Here is a 19,590-nt window from a genome sequence, read left to right as displayed (position 1 = left end):
GGTGGAAGTGTGAGACTGAAAACTGGAGGTGGAAGGGGAGAAAACACAGACAAATATGGAGTTTAACTCCTCACCTGGTTTGATTTTTTTAGCTGCAACAGCTATGAGTGTAATCAAACTAGTGGGGTCCTTTCTTCTGGCTGATTAATTAAATTGACTCCTGAGATACCTTAAGATGAGTTGGGAATGCTGCTGGAATGAAGTGACACTGCCTCTCTTAAACACTGAGGGATGGGATGGGATGGGATGGGATGGGATGGGATGGGATGGGATGGGATGGGATGGGATGGGATGAGTCAGAGCTGATATTTCCCTCCAAGAGCTCTAGAAGAAATCTAGATAGAGCTCTTGGAGCAGACATTTCCTCCAGGGTTTAGGCTGGATGCTGTGTTTGCTCCTAACCTTCTTTCCTGAATTCCTTTAGCTCAGGTGTTTGCTGAAGAAATGCTGGCAAATAGTATATTTTAAAATCTCGTCTTTCCTTATAGAGACTGGTTAAAATGTGTTTCTGATTTTGGAGCCAAAGCTCTCAAATTTGACAACAAATTAACTCAAAAATTATCATAGGCAAACATTTCTCTTAAGCTCATCTTTGTTTGCACCTTGACTGCGTGCTCTTACTGACCTATCCTGAGCATGTGGAAGAGAGTTTCCAGAATTCCACCTGGACTCACTTGGAACAACCTCCCAGATGTAACTGTGGATGCTCTTTGTTCTCTGTGTGTGTGGTGGACAGGAGAAGAATGAGCTCAGCAAACTCATAAGCAAGGGAGACATAAGTAATGCATTAGGAAAATGTCTCCAGCAGAAATGCCAGGCAAACACAGAAACAATCTTCTCAGCCAGGGAGGGTTTTGAGAACAGATTACATAAACATCTGTCAGAAATGGTTCAGGTAAATTGGATCCTGCCCTTGGGTAGAGCGAGATGGATCAGTGTCCCCCTGAGATCTGAGCCTTACATTCTGTGCATGAGCTCATTGCTACCTGGGGAAGGAATCCAGTCATTAATTTTATTCCACACAGTTCACCCAGCTAATGAAGTCCCAGAGTCCCATGAGTCACTGCTGACCTCAAAAAACCTTAGACAAGGAGGATGAAGTGACAGGCAAGATTGTCTTATCTACAGGCGGACGTTGTGCAGACATGAAACCACAGAGGAGCCAGGCGATAATTCTGGGTTTTCCCGCTGCCTCTTTTTAGCTGATGTCTCCAGGAACTCTCTGCAGGAAGAGGTCAGGGCCCTGTGACCTCCCAGAGTACTGCACTGGAGAGTCCCCCTTCTGCCCTCTCAACTCGTACCAGATCGATGGGGCTCCCTGTGACGGAGGAAGAGCCTATTGCTACAGTGGCATGTGCCTCACCTACAGGGACCAGTGTGTGCAGCTCTGGGGGCCTGGTAAGGACACTGCCTGCAGCCCAACACGCTGCCCTTTGAACCACCAAATGTGATGAGGCTCCCTGCAGCTCCTCATCTGTGCAAGGCAGGAGTGCCTTCCATACCTGCTGTCAGTAGCAGAGCCTGAGGAGACTTTTCTCCTGCCTTATGCACACAAAAAACTTCCCATGCTCAAACCATTCCAGAAAAAGGACAAGGGAGTGGCTGGCATGGGGTGAGATGAAGCAGCCACATGAGTCTCTTGCATGCAGGAGCACAGCCAGCACCAGATGCCTGCTTTGAGAAGGTTAATGCTGCTGGAGACATCTATGGCAACTGTGGGAAGGACATCTCCGGGAATTACAGGAAGTGTGAGATGAGGTATGAAGCAGAGTGACAGCCCAGATTTGCTCGTTGGAGATGTTTTTATACATCACAAAATTAAGGGCCGGGAGATAAAACTGATCCATGGATTGGTTCAATCCCTCTCCCTGCCTCCTGGGAAACCAGCTGCATCCTTGTGGGACTTAGAGCCCTTACAGCTGAAGCTTTCAGAGCACGATTTCCCTGTCTTTTCCATTTCCAAACATCTAGTTGACGTTCTTCCAAAGCAGCAGAAGAGGGGGGATTTTTTTAATCCCTAAGATAAATATAACTTTCTAACTGAGATGAAAATTTCTTAGTCTTATCTCTGATTTTGTTGAGGTTGGTCATCCATGGGGGCTGTGAGATGATACCATCAGTATCCATCAGTTGCTTGGAATAGTTCTTGGGACGTTCCTGCTCACTTAACAATGACTCAGCACTGCTGCCTTAATTTACACTTAGAGATGATGATGAAAACATTCATCAAGCCAGAAATAATCACTTTAGCCTTTCCTTTGAAACCAGAGACGCTAAATGTGGGAAGATCCAGTGCCAGAGCTCTGCTTTCAAACCCCTGCAGCCCAACGCGGTGCCCATCGACACCACGGTGAACACGCAGCGCTGCCGAGGGACCCACGTGTACAGATCTGACAGTGAAGAGAAGGAGATGCTGGATCCTGGCTTGGTGTTGACAGGAACAAAGTGTGGGAGTCATCATGTAGGTAGAGCTGTGCCTGGAGCAGCTTGGGTATCACTTCATGGTATCACTTCTCTACCCAGAATGTGCTTCGTGGTTATCAAGATATTAATTTTTTATGCCTAATGCCTTTCTAGGAGATGTCTATGTTTGTTAGAAAAATAATTTCTTAGAGGCTTCAGAGAAGCAGTGGAAGAGCACACACCAAAGGCTTCATGTCTTTGCCAGATGAAGTTCAGGAGCAGTGCTAAATCTGGGATTTGCTAGTTGGTTGAAGTTGTCTTGCCTAAAGGTGAGACACAATTGGAAATTAAGACATGTGAGAGTTCCTTCAGAAATTTGCCACATGGGCATGGCCAAGATATTGCCAGCTGAGCTTTCACTCTTCTCTGATTCACATTAACTGGGATTTAGAGCAGTGACTACCTGGGTTCTTGGGAACCAAGTTAACTGAATTTCCTGTTGTTCTGCCCAGGGAATTAATTAGTTGTATTTCCAAGTTGTCTGGAACCTGCAATTCATACAATAGCACAAGGCAGTAACATGGTACATACCCCAAAGAGCTAACACTGAAGTTTTGGATCCTTTCTGTGCAGGTTTGCTTTGAGGGACGCTGCGAGAACGTGTCCATCATCTTTGATTCTGAAAGCTGTAGCAGGAAGTGTCATGGGCATGGAGTAAGTGTCTTCTTTTTCATTTCCCTGAAATGAAAGGCTGAAGCAGGGTGGGCTGCCATTTGTCTGTCACTGGTTGTTCAGTTCAGTTCTGATACCTTGCTTTGGTTTGCTCTGGGCTTTGGCTTCTTGGTTATTAATTTGCACATTCTTTTCCTGTTTGATGGATTTTCTGGTCCATGAGTGTCCCTTTGATGCAGGATTTAAGGAGGTGCACTGGAGGGATATGAATAGCAATGAATGAAAACAAAAAAGGGGTATATCTTAAAAAAAATCTTCTGGGTCCAGTTTAGATTGATTAAAAAATATATCAACTTACCAAAGGAAAAACATTGTGAAAAATCAGGTTTAGAAGTTTATCCCAAATTGCTCTGCAGTGCCCCCAGGGGATAGAAAGAAAAGACAAATACCTATGGGGCAACCTCTTTGGCCTACATAATAAGAAATATTTGCTCAGTGAAAGGGAAGACTCCCCATGTCCTTCAGAGATAAGAGGAAGGCATTTCTAAATGCTGCTTTTCTCCTGAATCCTGGTTATTGGCACTTCAGCTGAAGAACTCTTTTCTTTTGGGGAAAGGGAGAATTTCTGAGGAAATAAAAGCCACTTTCACTCCCCAAAGAAAAGAGTTTCCAGGCGCTCAACTCCCATTAGAGTCTCTTGTGTAGTGTTTAATTCAGCAAGGGCTTAATTTGTTTTCAAGGTTTCTTAGTAGCTCCCACTTAAGTCTCTGAATCTTCCCACTCCAGGTCTGCAACAACAACAAGAACTGTCACTGTGACCCGGGCTGGGCACCCCCATTCTGCAACAAGGAGGGGACAGGGGGAAGCTTGGACAGTGGTCCCCCTCTGCCTGAAGGTGAGTGGGACCAGCTCTGCTGTGGTGCCACTTCAGAAAGACTTGAGTTAGTTGGGAGCAAAGTGTTTTCCATTTAACAAACTCTGCTTTCTTGTCCTCAGGCTCTTCAGCTGTTGTGCTAGCTCTGGCAATCCTGGCTCCTGTTCTCCTTCTCATAGGGATCTTCTTTTTACTCTATTATCTGAAATGCTGCAGTAAATTTTCCATCTGTTCTCCAAAGAAGACACCTCAGTTCAGGTAAGTTGTCAGTGCTGTGCCTTGTCTGCCTTCAGTGCCAGGACAGAAGGGACATTGCAAAGGCTGTGAGGAATGCCACTAAATGGGTTTGTTGCTTTAGTCAGTATTGGCTTCTCGTTTTTTCACTTCAGTGAAGATAAAATAGCAAATACAAGAAAAAAAAATAGAAAATATATCAAGACATTAACATGCTCTTTTCTTTTTCTCATTGTCAGTGATGCCTCTGGAACTGGACATGCAAACCCTGCCTTCAAGCTGAGAACCCCCCAGCAGCAGAGGAAGGTAGAGCAGAGGCACCTTCCACCTCCAGGGTCCAGATGCAGCTGCCCTAGGATGTGGGATGTGGTTCTGTCAGACTGCAGTTAGGGAGTGGTTTTACCAAAGGATGGGCAGAGTGGACAGACATCACCCACAGCTGCAATCACCTCTTCCTAGTGATTTCCTAAAGGGAAATCTGGGATTTCAGCAGGCCTTGGTGGCTGCTTGTCTCTCCTGGTAGATCCTCTGCTGTCACATCCCCATCTCAAAACTGGAGAAAAGGCAAACCCTGGTTTTATTTGCAAGTATCACACTAATGCCTGGATTCCTCTGTTCTCTTGATTTCCATTTCTGCCTCGTGATCCCAAATTGCCCCAGTCCATCTAACCAACACCTCCTAGAGGTACACAACAAATACTGGTGTTGCAGGCAATATTTTCCACTCTGAGACTCATACACCTCACATAGATCCTCAGACGTGTCATAATGAGTAAAAAGGTGGGGGAAATACCTGAGCGTTTCCGGGTCTTCTGCACAGGTGATTGGCTTCCCTGAAATCCCACCAAAACCTCCTTCTCAGCAAGCTGCAGGGCTGCAGATAAGCAGGCAGCAGCCATCCACCTTCTCTGCTGGGTACAGCTGCAGTGTGGGGCCAGCACAGCCAGTGCTTCCCAAGGACATTCCCCGGAGGACACCCCCCAGCAGGCCAGCACCTCCTGCTCCCAAACCTCCAGTCTCTCAGGTAGGGGGTTGTGCTGCTGTCCTGTGCATGCTGTTTGATGGGAGGCTTGTTCTGGTGAAGCCTCTCACACTGGGGGAAGTGTTAGTCTTGACCCAAACTGGCCCTGTCTTATGTGAGCATCCTATCCCTGGGGTTATTTTGAGGGTTAAAAGGAAAGGGTGTTGATTTATTTCTTCTGCTGGCAGCTTTGTTCTAAACTTACCACGGACACCACATTCTTATTGGAAAGATGGTAAATCAGTCAGACTGACTTAAACCCATTTTGCAAAAAAAAAAAATTATTAGTTTGGGGTGATCAAAGAAGCAAAGGGTTGGGTTCCAGTGGGTAGCAGTAGGCTGCTCCCAGGCAGTCTCTCTGAAGGACATAGAGGAAAACAAACCCTATGGAGGAAAATCTTAGGGAATGGGATTTGTTTCTAGCTCCATTGTTCCTGTGAACAGCCGGCACTTAGCAGGAAAGAAAACTAAAACAAAAGCAGGAAGCTGAGTGTTGTCAATAAGGAATAGGTATCCTTCCCAGCTGGTTGTTGACAAGTTCTCCACGATCTCCATTGTGTTCCCTCCCCAACACATCCAGTCTCTTTATCTCAGTCAGCCCTACTAGATGGAACAGTTTTCATTGGATTTCCACAAGAAACTTTGCTGTTTCTAGGTTAGTGGAGAGCCACCAGTTGGAGGAGACACAGGGGAAATAATTAATGTCACTTTTTGCTAGTCTCAGTGTCCTTCCTAGATGTTTGCAGCATCTGCCAGATTTGCTCTCTTGCTATTCCTATAGGAGTTCTGTAGACCTGGCAGTCAGTGGAATTTAGTCTGCCTTATCCTTCCTGGAGTCCCAGGGCAAGATCCTTGGAGAGCAATAGATCCCCAAGCCATCAAGCATTGCGTTTATGCATAGTCTGAGGAGACAGCAGGGGTTTTGGGTGCAATCCAGGTCATGAGTGCAGCTGTGTTTGTTAAATCAACACCTGTAAGGCAGCAGCTCAGCACAGAGCCTGAGCAACACCAGGCAGTTGGCTCTTGTGGGAGCAACTCCTCCCCTCAGGACATGCTTTCCACTGAAATTCATTAGATGAATGGAAAATGCAATGCTCTGAGCATCCTATTAGGGACAGCTGTGTGCACAAACAAATAACTGCTTGTGGGTCTGTGTGTGTTTGTATGGGCACAAGAATATACACATAGATGGTGTTTACAGGTATTGTATAGGCAAACAGTGTGTGTATGTGTGTGAAACTCGCTTCCAGCCATGAAGTGCATCACTTAATGTGGCTAATTAAAAGACTCTGGAACACAGGTTACTTACTACCTGCAAAACTTGAGGCTTAAATTCAAAACTATTTCTTTCTTCGCTAGGATATGTCGAGGCTCCGGCCACCCCAGAGAGCTCTGCCAGCAAATCCCATCCCATCCAGGTCCAGAGGCTGGCAGGGGAACAGCCCTGCTGTCCCACTGCCTCCTGGGCACACCAGAGCCCCAGGACGACTCCAGCCTGTGGCAGAGGTAGGCACTGAGTGTGGTGGAGAGAATATCAGGCTGCAAAACACCTTCATACAGCCCAGGTAGATGGAGACAGGTGGTGGGTTGGTCATCTTTGTTGCAGAGATCTCTGGTTTTACCTGTTTCATATTAAGAATTTGAGTCGAGCAAAGCAGTGAATTCAGTCCTCTACATCCCTGAATACTTCCTCAGGCAAGGCATTTGTGTGAGTGGGGCACAGCAATGGGGTCAGGGTGTGTGACCCAGGACAGTTAGTGAGGAGCAGCAAAACATGAAGGTTCACATGAGACTTGAAGATCAAAGTAAGGAAAAAAGGAAAAAAAATTCTTACCAGCCTCTCTAGCTATGGCTAAGGAGATGCTTTCTCTGCAGGGAGTGTTTCCCAAAAATCATCCTGAATACAGACAGTTAATAAAGGACTTTAAGGCACTGAGTTCAGTGCTCTGCTAACTTTAACACAAAATATCTCCACTCCACACAGCACAGTTATATTGTCTCCAGCCTGCAACATACTGCAGGCCAGCTGTGAAAAATGGAGGAAACTGCAGGAACTTCCTTGTGGGAGAGTTCCTGTGTGATGCATCAGGGTGTGAATGCAGACAGTTTTTCCTAGCTGGCAGCAACATCAGCTCCAGGAGGGGGCAAGGACAGTGCTTGTTCTTCCATCAGTGCTCACTCCTCTTCTTTCCCCTTTTTTCCATCTCACCCAGAATTCTGGTGCCTGGACAGCTGGAGCAGTGACCAACTTGAAAGTGGGACAGCCAGGCTCCCGTGGGCACTCCTGAAGCAGTCTGCTCCTGCCTGGCTCTGGATGGCTTTCCCCACCCAAAACCACATTCACTGCCATGGACAATGTCTTGGTTCCTCTCCTCCTGCCCCCCTGTTTCCTCTGGGACTCACCAAGCTGCAGCCAGGCATGGCAGGGGTGCCCCAGGGACATGCCAGGCTGAGCTGGACCCTCTCTGCCTTTTCCACCCAGGGGTGATTTGTTTATACGGTATTTAAATATTGTTGTGCAATATTCAGCGCAGAGATGGGGGAATGGGGGTTTCACGTGTTTTTAATCAGTTATTTAAGTGTTACCAGGGAGAACAAGCTGTGAGTGCAGGTGCTGGCCCTGATGGGCTTTCATGTGAGCCCTGTTGGCTTCCTTAGCATCTCCTTGCAGCTGCAGGAGCATTTTGGTGCTATACAGAGCCCTCTGCCTCCTGGGAGAGCAGGAGGCAGCTGGTGATAACATTCTTCAATTTATTCTGTTTACAGTGGGTGGCAAGTGGGGCCCCAACAGGGAGCCCACCGTAGAAATATAATTTGTGGGGCCACTGTGGATTTTGATCAGCTTTAGCAGAGGGGATTAATTATTTTCCCCACGTAAACCTCTTCAGCAAGAGCGTTGCGACCCTTCTGTCCTTCAGCTTGTCTTCCCTTGGTGCTGTAAATCCCAAAAGCATCCCCAGCATGGCCCGTGAGCTCCAACCCATGGCATTAGGACACACTCAAGGTACGACAGGGAAGCTCTGGCCATGATCCAGAGCAAAAGGCCAGCAGGAAGCTCAGCAGAAGGCAGTGCTGAGCTCCCCTCTGCAGCGTGCGGTACCACGGATCAGTAGATGTTTGTGCATGTGTCTCCTCAGGCTTTGCTCTGTGCTGAGCTGTAACTCAGCATGGCCTGTCTGCTCCCCCAGCCAGTGAGAAATCTACCTGAAAAACGCCCAGGTGGTGGAACAGCCGAAATATTACCCAAACACATGGTGCTCTTGTAGGACAGCTCTCTTATTCCAGGTTTTTTCTCCAGGCCATGGGTGGAGAGAGCTGTGTGCACTTTAAGCAGCTGATGGTTCTGACCCTGAGGACCCTCCCTTATGAATTTGGTTTTTTCTTCTAATAGTTTGGCTTTTGTATGTGTTTTTTTTTTTTCCTCAGGATTTTAAAATAAGACTTTTTGTTATGCCAGATTTTTTTTCCTTGAAATGATTTCCCAGGAGAACACAGGGAAATCTGGAGCTGTGCTTACAACAGTTCTCTTGTGTCTGATTTATTATGGACAAATCCTCAAAGACCATGACTGCTGCTCCCCATGTGAGAAACTGTATTATTGGCATAAAGAAAAAGAGTCTTGTTTGCTGGTTCTCTTTCCCTAAGATCTACTTATTAAAGAAACCCCAGACAAACCCTAAGTACTCATTAAATTTGTAGTTATATGTAATTGTGTATTTGTAGGATGACTTAATCCACATTAGTTTTTACAACTTTACTACCTCTTTCTCCACAAGGAAACAGTTCACAGGGTGTGTCTTGAAATTCTCACTGATTATTCCTTATCACACTAATTTTAGACTTTTTCTTATGTTCTATGTGCCTGGAAAACAAACCAACCAAAAAAACCTTCTTTCCAATATAAGGGAGGGCAAGTAAAAGACAACAGCTTTCTAATCTTTGTGTCTTTTTTATAGTTGGGGTATGTTGCATATAAAAATGTGTATTCAAACAACCCCCAGATCTGTTGTTTCTTGGTATGTAATGGCATGTTTGGCTGCTCACAGGTGGAGCAGGACTGTACATACACTGTAGTAGTAGATTCAACCACAAGAACTTGATCTCCTATCTGAGCCCTCACTGGGGACAGCAGCCCTTCTGCTCCAACCCCTGATCCTTAGCAAAAGGCCACTGAAAAAATCACTAAAATTATTTTCAATGCATTTCATGTGAACATGGGATCAAGGTTTTAAAAAAATGCCCCATGGCACACAATGCTCAGAGAACAACTGGACGTGCCCAAACTCTAATGGAAAACTTTATTGCTGGAATATCACAAAAATCTCCAAAAGGTAGTTTTAAGTAAGTCCTTTTAAATTTTCAGATGTGTGCAAGCTGAGTGAATGAGACCAGGGGAACTGCAGGAGGAGTAAAAGATGGTAAAACCTGATTTTTTGAAAGATAATGTTACTTGGGAGAACAAAATACATCTCACTTTCTCCGGTGTCCACATATTAATGGTTTACAATAATGCTCTCTATGCATCTATGCAAATACTTGAAGAATGCAATTCATTGTGCCTTTTGCCTAGTTTTAATAAAATTTGTTGGTTGTAATTAACAAATACTTTCACTGTGTGTTATTTCATTACCTCAGTTCAAAAGCTTCATTTTCTGTGTGGCATTTCTCCAGGGATGGCAGGACTGCTTTTATGAAATGCACTTCTAGAGAGTGAGGAAAGATGAGCCCCATTTACAGCCATTTTCTAAAATAAAATGCATAAAGCAGCACCCTGATCAGGATGCCAAAACCAAAGCTGGAGTGAGTGACTTGGATTATTTTCTGCCACCAAAGGAGGTCGCTGCTGTTTTACTCTGCTCTGGATTCTCTCTGTTGTACTCAGCTGTCCTCAGCCTCTTTATCCTTTAGGGCTACACCAGTAAAATCAGAGAAATCATTAAAAACTTTCAGATCCACCTGCAACTTTTCTTTTTTTTGAAAAAAAACCCTTTATTTCCCTTTCCACATTAAAAAAAAAAGCAGTGAAATGTTATTAAAATAAGAGATTGCATAGTCCTCTCTCCCACAGCCCCACATTGAATTTACTCAGTGATGCTCAGGTATTAGGTGAGCAGCTCAGATGGCAGCAGGACACCTCATGGGGCTCAAAGAGTTGATCAAGATATTTCCTGAGGAAAAAAATACTTAATGTTTACAACCACTTGGTCTTTCAGAGTGAAAAGATTTCCACCAGAAGCCTTGGAGATGGTGGCAGAGTTCCTCCTAACAAGGGTCAGTAGGGTCTGAATCAGGCCCAGCAATTTCACCATGGAATTGGTACCAGAGCTGCTAAGGAAAAAAATCCCAAACAAAACTCCCATAAAAATAATTAACACTGTGCTTCAGGGAAACTCCTGCACCTCGCAAGAAAAACAAAAGCTGAAAAAGATTTCTCTGTAAAAACACTTCATGGCTTGAGTCCTGCCACTGAGCCTGAGCGAGTGGCTATTGCCAAATTCACCATGTTTTGCCCATATTCACCAATATTCTTGTCCCATTATTTGCAGAGCAAGTGATTAAACGTGGATGAGCAGAGTCTGAAAAGCAGGCGTGTACCATTCCATCCTTGTCTCTCACCTCCTCTTGAGACACTGGTGTGTACTTTAGAGTTCATGAAAGTGTCTAGAAAGGAAACAAAAAAAAAGACAAAAAACACAAATCAATGATCCATCAGGGCCTGGAAACAAAGACATCAATGGCCACCCGGGGGAAGGAGTGCAAGAGTAAACATCAGCCGTGCCAAGAATAAGAGATGGGAAGGGGCCTCAGAGAGGAGCTTTGTTGCAGGACTATCATATTTCTAGAGGACTTTTGTTTCCAGTGGCTGCATGTATTAAGGCCCAGAGAGGATTAAACACACCCCTTGCTGCCACACCATGACAGAAATCCCATCCAAAAGCCTGCAGGAAGATTTGGCTTTGGATAAGACAGAGTTTGTTTCATTTTCTGCTTTTCCCTTTTAAAATTTTCCACTGGCACCTGGAATATTGGCATCACCCACCCAACCTCTAGCCCCTTAGTAACGTGCTAGGTGCAGAGCATGAATACTTTGGGTTTGTCCTCTGGGGCGATGCTGGAGTTGTCCACCTCTATCAGGATGTTCTTGTCATCTCTGGTGACCGGCGCTGGCTCTTCATTCTGAAGGACTTGGGGCAGATTCCCCAAACTGACATCCATGTCCTTGAAAGCATGGAGCAAAAACACCCCCAAAATGATGGTGAGGAAGCCACAAACTGTCCCAATGATGTCAACCACGGTCATGGTGACCCACTCCTTAAAGAGGATGATGGAAGTGGTGATGACTATGGTGGTGAACAGCACGTAGTAGATGGGGAACACCAGAGAGGTGTTGAAAATGTCCAGAGACTTGTTGAGGTAGTTGATCTGCGTGGTGATGGATGCCACCAGCGTGATGACCAGGATCCAGGTCAGGGGGTGCTGCAGCACAGGCTGGCCAGCAAAGAAGCCCTTGATGGCAATTCCCAAGCCCTTGACCGAGGACACGGAGAAGGCGCCGATAACGGAGCAGATGGTGAGGTAGACGAGGATGTTGCTCTGGCCGAAACGGGGAGCGAGGTAGAAGATGAGGAGGAAGCAGAGAGCCAGGAGGATGGCAGCATAAGCCAGGAAACCTGCAGGAGGGAGAGAAGAGCTCAAAACTCGAGCGGGGGGCACAGTTTGCACTGCCCAGCCCCGAGAGGGAATACACAGCTGCCTGCATACCTGGCTCCTTCAGCTTGGAAGTCATTTCCTCCAGAGTGGTGACCTCCTCGTCCTCTGGGGCGTGGATGACCATCACAGTGCTGCCCACCAGGCTCAGCAGGCAGCCCAGCTTGCCCAGCAGGTTGAGCCTTTCTCCGAGCAAATATGAGGACAGAATGGCACTGCACGGGACAGAAAAACATCAGCCGGTGCTTTGCAGCCCTTTAGAGAAGGAACAGCGGCTCAAATAAAGTTAAGAATGCTTCCATATGACACAAGGACACAAATTCGGGATAAATTAGGATTGCAGTGTGTTAATACACAATCACATGGTATCTGCCTACAGCTGAACCTGCAGGTGTGACCTGTAGATCACAGCTCTGGTGTCAGCAAGGTGCAAAAATGCTGAATGTTTTAGCACATCCTCAGAAATATTTTCAGGGTCTACAGAAGCACTCAGGAGCTGCTGGGCATTATGAAGCTTTTAGTGCTCAAGAAAATGACTTCAAGGACCGGTGTAGAGAAAAAACCTGAACTTAACAACAAAAGAGTTATGTTAATTTTAAATAATCAGAGAAACTAAAGGTACTGGGGCTACAGATATGTTTGCAAAAATATCTAGTTGTTGTCCAAAAAAATTTGGGGCAAGACACCAGGAGCAGCCCTAACTCAGTTTGCTTATGCAATTCACAGTAACAGTATTTCTATAAAACCTTAAGTACCCAGAGTAATATATTTTGGGTGGAGTCTCCTATTCAAAAAGAAAGAAAGAAAATAGGGTTTCAGCTCTTTAGGCAACAGCCAAAAGCATAAAACCCTACAACATCAGAGGACCCTAAAAACCTATAAAATAAAAGGCAGGTGAAAGGCAGTTTGAAAACAAGCCTGGTATTTTTGACTCTTGTAAATTTTTAGTACTCTTGATTACAAAAACAAAATAAAACAAGCATGCTATAAACCCCCACCAATCCTGAGCTGGCTGAAGAGCTAAAATAAGGAATTAAGTAATGAAGATATTGCAGTAATTTAATCTGCAGTGTATGTGGCTGCTCTCCACATGCAGTATTTCCAGAATGGCATGCTACTTAATTCAATAACTCCCAAATGATCCTCCAAAAGGACAACGATTGTTAAAGTGTTTTTTGGAAAACACTGAGATATTTTTTGCTTTGGGCAGAATAAATCATATTAGCATCCCTTCAAGTCTATTTTTACAAGTCAAACAGTCAAACAAGAAAAATAAAATAAAAGGCAAATTGCAAATTATAGACATTTCAAAAATCACCTTATGAGCACGCTCAGAGCCCCCAGAGGTGTGACAATAGTTGCAGGAGCAAAGGCATAGGCCGCGAAGTTGGCAGCTTCCCCTCCACCCACTAAACAAACACAAGAAAAATAAATACCAGTGAGTTCCAGTGCACGTTCTGTGTTTTCTCTTGGGGGCTTGCAAAGCACTGAAGGTGTCCCTTGGAAAGTGGGTTTACACTGGGGCTGCTAAACAGGGCAGAGAGTGGGGTGAAAATCTATTACAAATTAAGGCTTGTTTTAAGGGAAAGCGAGTTTTTTCAGGGAAGGAGTTTTCAAACTCCTCTTTGTTATCTCCCTGCGCTGCAGCAGGAAACCTTCCCGGAGCCCCCAGGCACTCAGGGAGGCTGTTTGCTCTGTGCCTGGTACACCTGCCAGCTGCCTCATTAAAACCTGGCTTTCCCTGCTTCTGATCAGGCAAAACTGAGCCAGCAAGTCCTACCAGTCCTGCAAGAGGATGGAGAGGGAGATCCTGTGTGGATCACTGCCTCTCCTCTCCCTGAGGAACCTCTGCTGAGGATGGGGGAATGAAAGAAAACATTTAGGCATGACACACAGTTTGTTCCACTCCTCATTCACAGGGACAGACCCTGGAAAAGCTGCAAATCCAGGGAAACAGCTCCTACTTACTGGTTAGCAAGCCAGCCCACCAGAGCCAGTCCTTCAGGTAGCCATGGCCTCCATCTCCTGGGGAAGAAAAGCACAGGCAGAGTTAACAACCTTGTTCTTCAGAGCAAGAGATGAGAATGTCCCTTTGGAGAGGGATAAATTGCAAGGGGAAGAGTGACAAAGAACAAGAAAGCATGGACATACTGTGTTGGGAATTAATCCAATTGTGGTCCTAACCCACAAGCTGTTGGACATAAGGAACTTAAGCCTACTGACATTGTGTACCCTGATTTTACTAGGTCAGGGAAAGTCCATGTTTTTGATAAATCTCACCCAGCTGGAGCTGTCAGTAACAGCAGTGTTTGACTTGCCTTGGAGGAAAGTGATGTGCTCAGATAGCAGGGGTGACACCCTGGGACTGAGATTACAGGGTGAGATAGGACAAGGGGCTATGAAAAGTTGAACAGAAAGACTTCAGGACACAGGGAAATATCTTTTGCTAGAGTTCAGCCTCTTCTGGTTCCTCAACAACTCCATAAATGCTGAAGTTCAAATGTTATGCTTTGGTATTCCTCAGAAATTGCTGGTTTATTTGTTTTGGTGGGTTTTTTTTGCTCGGTCGGATTTTTTCTCAAGAACTCTTTTTGTCAGCTGCACTTTTCTGTCATTAATCTCCAATTCCTCATTAAACATTCTGAAAAATAGGGAGGGGTTTACTCCTGTTTTACTCACTTGGGAAGAGTTCATGGATGGAAGGGGGAGAGACACATGTTCCAAAGTGGAAGCAATACTGATATTTCATTGTGCAAATATAATGCCAAAAAGCAAACCCATCTGTGTTCAGCAGCTGCGTGTGGCCAGCCCAATGGCAGAGGATGGAGATGGACTTTAGTCTGGTCTGTGACTCAGCTGCTGGTAGCTTTGCTGGCTGTCTCTGGACAGTCACTCCATCACATGCTTCTGTGTCTCCATATGGGCACAGAATAAAATGGGGATGGTGATATTTACTTCCTCTGAAAAATTATTTAAGAATTGTTCCTAGGCCAGAACTGGGGAGCAGTAGTATTTCAATGATCATTGCTCTGTTTTGCAGTTATGTAAGTAGGTCAGCTGCCAGGTAGGACCTACCCAGCTGCTGGAGCACGTTTGCAATGCTGATGGGATGTGTCCAATTCCACAGTGTGACTCTGCTTTAGGCAGTGCTGCTCCACCACTGCCCATCATATAGATGTGTGTACACATAAACACACACCTCGCCCTAAGAGCTGGTGCTGGAGGAGAGTTATCTACAGCTTGTTGAGCAACACAGCCCCAAAGGATCCCTCCTGAAACCACAGAGTTCCCACAGAGCCGACCTGTCCTGCATTCACACACAGCACTCATGCAATTCAAGCACAATCCTCGTCTCGGTGACCTGGTGGCAGAGCTGCCTGATGCTTCAATTAGAGCAAGAGTGAGTTCAGTGATGCTTCAATCAGAGCAAGAGCTGCTCTGCTCCGGGCTGGGCACAGCCACGAGGCGAGGCTTTGTGCAAAGGGGTTCATTCCAAAGAGCTCTTAGCACTCTGCTTCCTCCCAGCCTCAGCATTCCTGTGTGATGGGCATGTATTGCTCTGCTGGTGGGGGCACATTGCTATTTGCAGTGCCAGACAAAGCAATATTGCTTTTAGCTGAGCTCCTCCAGCTCAGGACTCTGTAAATTAACTCCTTTTCCATGCCAGGCCTGTAAATTAGCTCCTCAGCTCCCACTCAGCACTGCTGTCTGGGTCTCACACACAAGAATGCATCCACAAAAGGTCTTTTTACACTGCTGATAGAAGACTGACTGCACCCAGAGGTGTTCCCTTGCCGTCCAATGCTGAAATTTGGATTGTGTGTGTGGTTCTAGAAACAAGTGGTCTTTCCCTCTCCTGCCCTCCCAAGCCTTACCTGCCCTGGTCCCTCCCTTCTCCACCAGCCGCAGCAATCCCTTCTTCTTGAGGATGACACTGCTCCCGATGAGGAAGCTGGAGAAGACAGCCAAGCCCAGGCCAATGTAGAATCCATAATTGCTTTCCAGCCGAGTTATCCAGGAATTATCTGAAGTCCCATTGTCGTGGACAGAGTCAGCTGGGACATCACTGCTGATCACTTGGCACACAGCCCGGTGGGAAAGGCATGAAAGGGTGATCAGAGACCCTTGGAGATAAAACAGAAAATTAATGACATGACCATCGACTGTGTCCCTATTCCCCTGGACTCATTCAGGTGTCCCCCTGCACAGCCACTCGTGCTGTCACCCTAACAGCACAAACCAATCAACCCTCAGAAGGACACCTCTTTACTCACAAGTGGAAATGGCAGGGTGTTGTCTGGCAAACTTATGATCTGCAGTTCAAGACACTGAATGTGTCTCCACACTGAACTGGGAGGCCACAAGGACCTCTAATAAAGTAATTTGAATTTCCAAATATATATGCCACAGGATCTCCACCAAACTCCAACCTTATGGTGTTGAACTAGGCCTTATCAACACTCAGCCTTGTTGATGCAAAGGCTTTGGTGCTTTCCAGCCAACTAATCCTTGCACCTGCCAGCTCATCTGCAGCTAGAACTTTGGGTTTAATGTGGAGTGATGCCAACACTTTGTGTATCTGTTCCTGCTCTGTGTGCTGAGCTGTGTCACAGGACAACAGCAGATTCATCTCAGACAATACATTTCCTCTGCTGTTTAATGGCTTTATTCTGCTTTTTTGCAGAGTGCCTGAGTGCTCCTAAAGCAAACCCAGTCCTGCCAGTGTGGAAGGACTGAGAGCAGGGACAGCAGCAGCCCTGTGGCTCTGGCCAAGGTGTGTTGCTGCGTGGGGGTGGGAAAATTACTGAGTTTCTCCCTCCCTTGACACTCCTACCACACCCAGCACATCTGTCTATTGCAATCCTTACTCTGAGTGTAGTAAAGATGGTGTGACTTACTCTGAGTGTAGTAAAGATGGTGTGACTGTGAGGAACAGAGCAGCCAGGTGGAGTACAAAAGTCTCTTTGTAGTAAAAGACTTCAGTTTTTTGCCTGAACTCGCACAGGGATTACAGAGCAAGTATTTGTGTCTTTGCAGGCAGGGATATGGAATGGCTACATCACTCCCAGCAGTGCCAGGAGCCTGGGCCCCACATTTTTCCTGAACCAGGAGCCTGGCTTACATCTTCTGCAGCTGCAACGCCTGGCCCTGGCACACATAGCTGAAGTTTTGGATCTGAACTGCCTATAAATGTTTTTCTAAAGAAAAAATCCCAATGACTTTCTAGATGAGTTTCCAAGCGCTCCCTAATAGTACTTTTTTTTTTCCTACTAGAAAAACATCCTTGATCATGGAAATATTTCCTGGGGAATACGGGGGGAACTTCCCTCCTCGGCTGGGTGAAAATCTCCTCAAGGTACTACCGGGCACAAGCACAAGGCAGCGGGAGGGGGTGATTACCGACTGGATTAGGTAACCCTTAAAGGAAACTAACCCAACTTCTGGCTTCTCGGAGCGCTCTGCGGCTGGCAGAGCGCGGTGCCCGACTCTCCCCATTCCTATAGAAGCCTCAAAAAAAGGGGAAAAGAAACCCCAAAGCCAGGAAAACACCTGAAGCAGAGCAGTGACAGAGGACAGCCCCAAAGCCGGGGAGGACACGGGCGGGGGATGCGACGCGCTCAGCCCTGCGCTCGGAGCCGGAGCGGCCGCCCCGTCCCGGCACTGTCCCGGCTCTGTCCCGGCTCTGTCCCGGCTCTGTCCCAGCCCTCTCTCGGCCCTGTCCCGGCTGTCCGGTCCCGGACTGTCCCGGTCCGGTCCCGGCCCTGTCCCGGTGCCGCTGCCCGGGCTGCACCCACCGTTGCTGCAGCTGCTGTTGGTCTCCAGCGGCTCCATCGCCCTCGCTCTCCGCCCGCTCAGCGCATCCCGGGCCGAGGGCAGGGCACACCTGAGCCCGCCCCGCTCCTCCTCCTGCAGGGCCGGCCCCGTCCGGGTTAGGGGCACTGGTAATGCCCGGCTGAGCCCTGCCCTGGGCCAGCCCCTGCCCCCCAGCCCTTGACCCCATCCCTTGTCCCCAGCCCCGTCCCGCCTGCCCGCTCGGCGCGGTGGCAGCAGCCGCGGGTCTGTGACTTCGCCCCGAGCCGGGACGAAGCTCCTGCCGCAGGCCGGGCAGGAGTTTCTCCTCTGGAGGGTGTTTTCCTTGTTGCAGAGACTGGAGAAGGCGCTGGGGCAGCAGGAGGGTGGCTCGGAGGTGTGTGAGCCCAGCTGGGAATTTAGGGGAGCGTGGTGTGCGCTGGGAGAGCTGTGTATGCTGGAAAGCTTCGCAGGTGTGCAGAGTGGAACAGAAATTAAAAGTAAATGGGAAATATTAGCGGCAGGGTCAGGTTAATGGTTGGACTCGGTGAGCTTAGAGGTCTTTTCCAACCTAAACGTTTTGGGCTACACGATGCACAAAGGATATAAAGTTGTTAGGGATCAGCCAGAGGAGGGCCATGAAGATTGCGAAGGGCCTGGAGGAGAAGCCACTGATGTCACTTGGTTTGTTCAGACTGGAGAAGAGCAATTTCCATCAACTCCCCCTCCTAGGGCAGCTGAAGCCTCCCTTTCTACCAGTGCTGTGTGAAAGTTTTGGAGTGTGTGGCACATCAGTTTTGCCTTCATCCCCACCCTCCTCTGCCGACCTCCCTTCCTGCATTTGTGCTCAGTGGCTGTGTGTACACAGAAACCTATTGCTGATACAAAAGTCCTTTCGTTTCCATTAAGCAGGTTGTGCTGTAGGTCAAGAGATAAGTAAAACCAATAGTGAAACAATAGCTTTGCTTCAGCAAGCCCACATTTATAGGTAGAAAGGGTCCCTGTCATAAGGCAATATAAAGATACAAGATTGGCAGGATCTGAGCGTGTCTGAAAAATTGCCTTGTTTCTTTTCTCCCCCGTAAAATAAATTGCCTGTTACTACAGAAATTGCCCTTAGACTGCCTTAGATCAGGCTGCAGCATGGCTAACACCTCATGGCTCCTTCACTCAGTGCCTGATCCTATCTCTGAGCAACTGTTTTCTCCAGCAAATGTAATGCTCAAGTGCTTTGTGAGTCATTTGATTTTAATCAAGTCTGTTCATCCATCACAGTCCTGTGGGTCACTGGCTGGGAGAGACTGTGCCAGCCAAATCCCACGTCCTCCCCTTTATCACGGGGCACTTGATAATCAATCCAAATCATATGGCAGCAGGTTTTGAAGTAGGAAATGAAACACGGGCTAATTTATCAGTGTTCTGGGAGCAACTTGTGCTGCAGTTATTTATTATGCAACCAAAAGGGACAAGACCCTGGGCAAGATGATGGTGGTGGAATTTGGCCTCTATTTAGAAAATTTACTGGCTGATGCTGGTTAGGAGCTATTCATGCAATGTGTGAATACAAGGCTGGTTGCAGAAACTGATGTGATGGTGGGGTGGGACATTTGCTGTGTTTGCAGTGCTGACTGCCTGCACTGGCTGGGGGAATTGTGTCCCCTGTCCCCTCACTGCTGCTCTGTCTGTTCACTCTGGTGCTTGGGGCACTCTGAGGCTCTCCCCTTTGCTGGATCTTTTCCAACACCCTGAGGTCTTGCTCATAGCTGGGGAGGCCTAATTGTGGTGTGGTTATTGGCAGCTAAACTGTGTCCAAAATAATTTCCAAGCTTTCTTAGGTGAGTGTTGTTGACATCTGTGCTCACTGTGCACAAAGAGGTGTGAAGGAGGC

At 47.1% G+C, this 19,590-nt stretch overlaps 2 protein-coding genes across 3 annotated transcripts in view; one reads left to right on the top strand and one right to left on the bottom strand.

The window, feature by feature from the left end:
• Positions 1-9,807, top strand: part of ADAM19 (ADAM metallopeptidase domain 19) — a 31,819-nt gene extending 22,012 nt beyond the window's left edge. The window contains exons 14-23 of the mRNA XM_085073831.1: positions 1,203-1,398; positions 1,650-1,758; positions 2,269-2,461; positions 3,037-3,117; positions 3,862-3,970; positions 4,072-4,207; positions 4,423-4,489; positions 5,004-5,207; positions 6,564-6,710; positions 7,418-9,807. Of these exons, the coding sequence (XP_084929957.1) occupies positions 1,203-1,398; positions 1,650-1,758; positions 2,269-2,461; positions 3,037-3,117; positions 3,862-3,970; positions 4,072-4,207; positions 4,423-4,489; positions 5,004-5,207; positions 6,564-6,710; positions 7,418-7,492 (1,317 nt within the window). The 3' untranslated portion in view covers positions 7,493-9,807. The remainder of the gene's footprint in view (positions 1-1,202; positions 1,399-1,649; positions 1,759-2,268; positions 2,462-3,036; positions 3,118-3,861; positions 3,971-4,071; positions 4,208-4,422; positions 4,490-5,003; positions 5,208-6,563; positions 6,711-7,417) is intronic.
• Positions 9,489-17,829, bottom strand: NIPAL4 (NIPA like domain containing 4). 2 transcript variants are annotated; one of them, XM_085073833.1, is made up of 7 exons: positions 17,708-17,829; positions 15,788-16,036; positions 13,881-13,937; positions 13,231-13,321; positions 11,967-12,127; positions 11,292-11,875; positions 9,489-10,865 (listed from the first exon to the last, which is right to left on the bottom strand). In XM_085073833.1, the coding sequence occupies exons 1-7, from the start codon at positions 17,742-17,744 to the stop codon at positions 10,854-10,856; spliced, it is 1,191 nt and encodes a 396-aa protein (XP_084929959.1). In that variant the 5' UTR covers positions 17,745-17,829; the 3' UTR covers positions 9,489-10,853. The 2 variants fall into 2 exon arrangements, with proteins under 2 accessions (XP_084929959.1, XP_084929958.1); XM_085073832.1 differs by lacking the exon at positions 9,489-10,865 and having other exon boundaries at positions 10,893-11,875.
• Between the last annotated feature and the right edge of the window lie 1,761 nt (positions 17,830-19,590).

Source organism: Lichenostomus cassidix, chromosome 13 (assembly GCF_008360975.1).
Source record: "Lichenostomus cassidix isolate B80296 chromosome 13, HeHo_3.0, whole genome shotgun sequence".
Classification (NCBI taxonomy): domain Eukaryota; kingdom Metazoa; phylum Chordata; class Aves; order Passeriformes; family Meliphagidae; genus Lichenostomus; species Lichenostomus cassidix.
The sequence above is the reverse complement of the archived record's forward strand: the minus strand, read 5'-3'. Positions and strand labels throughout refer to the sequence as shown.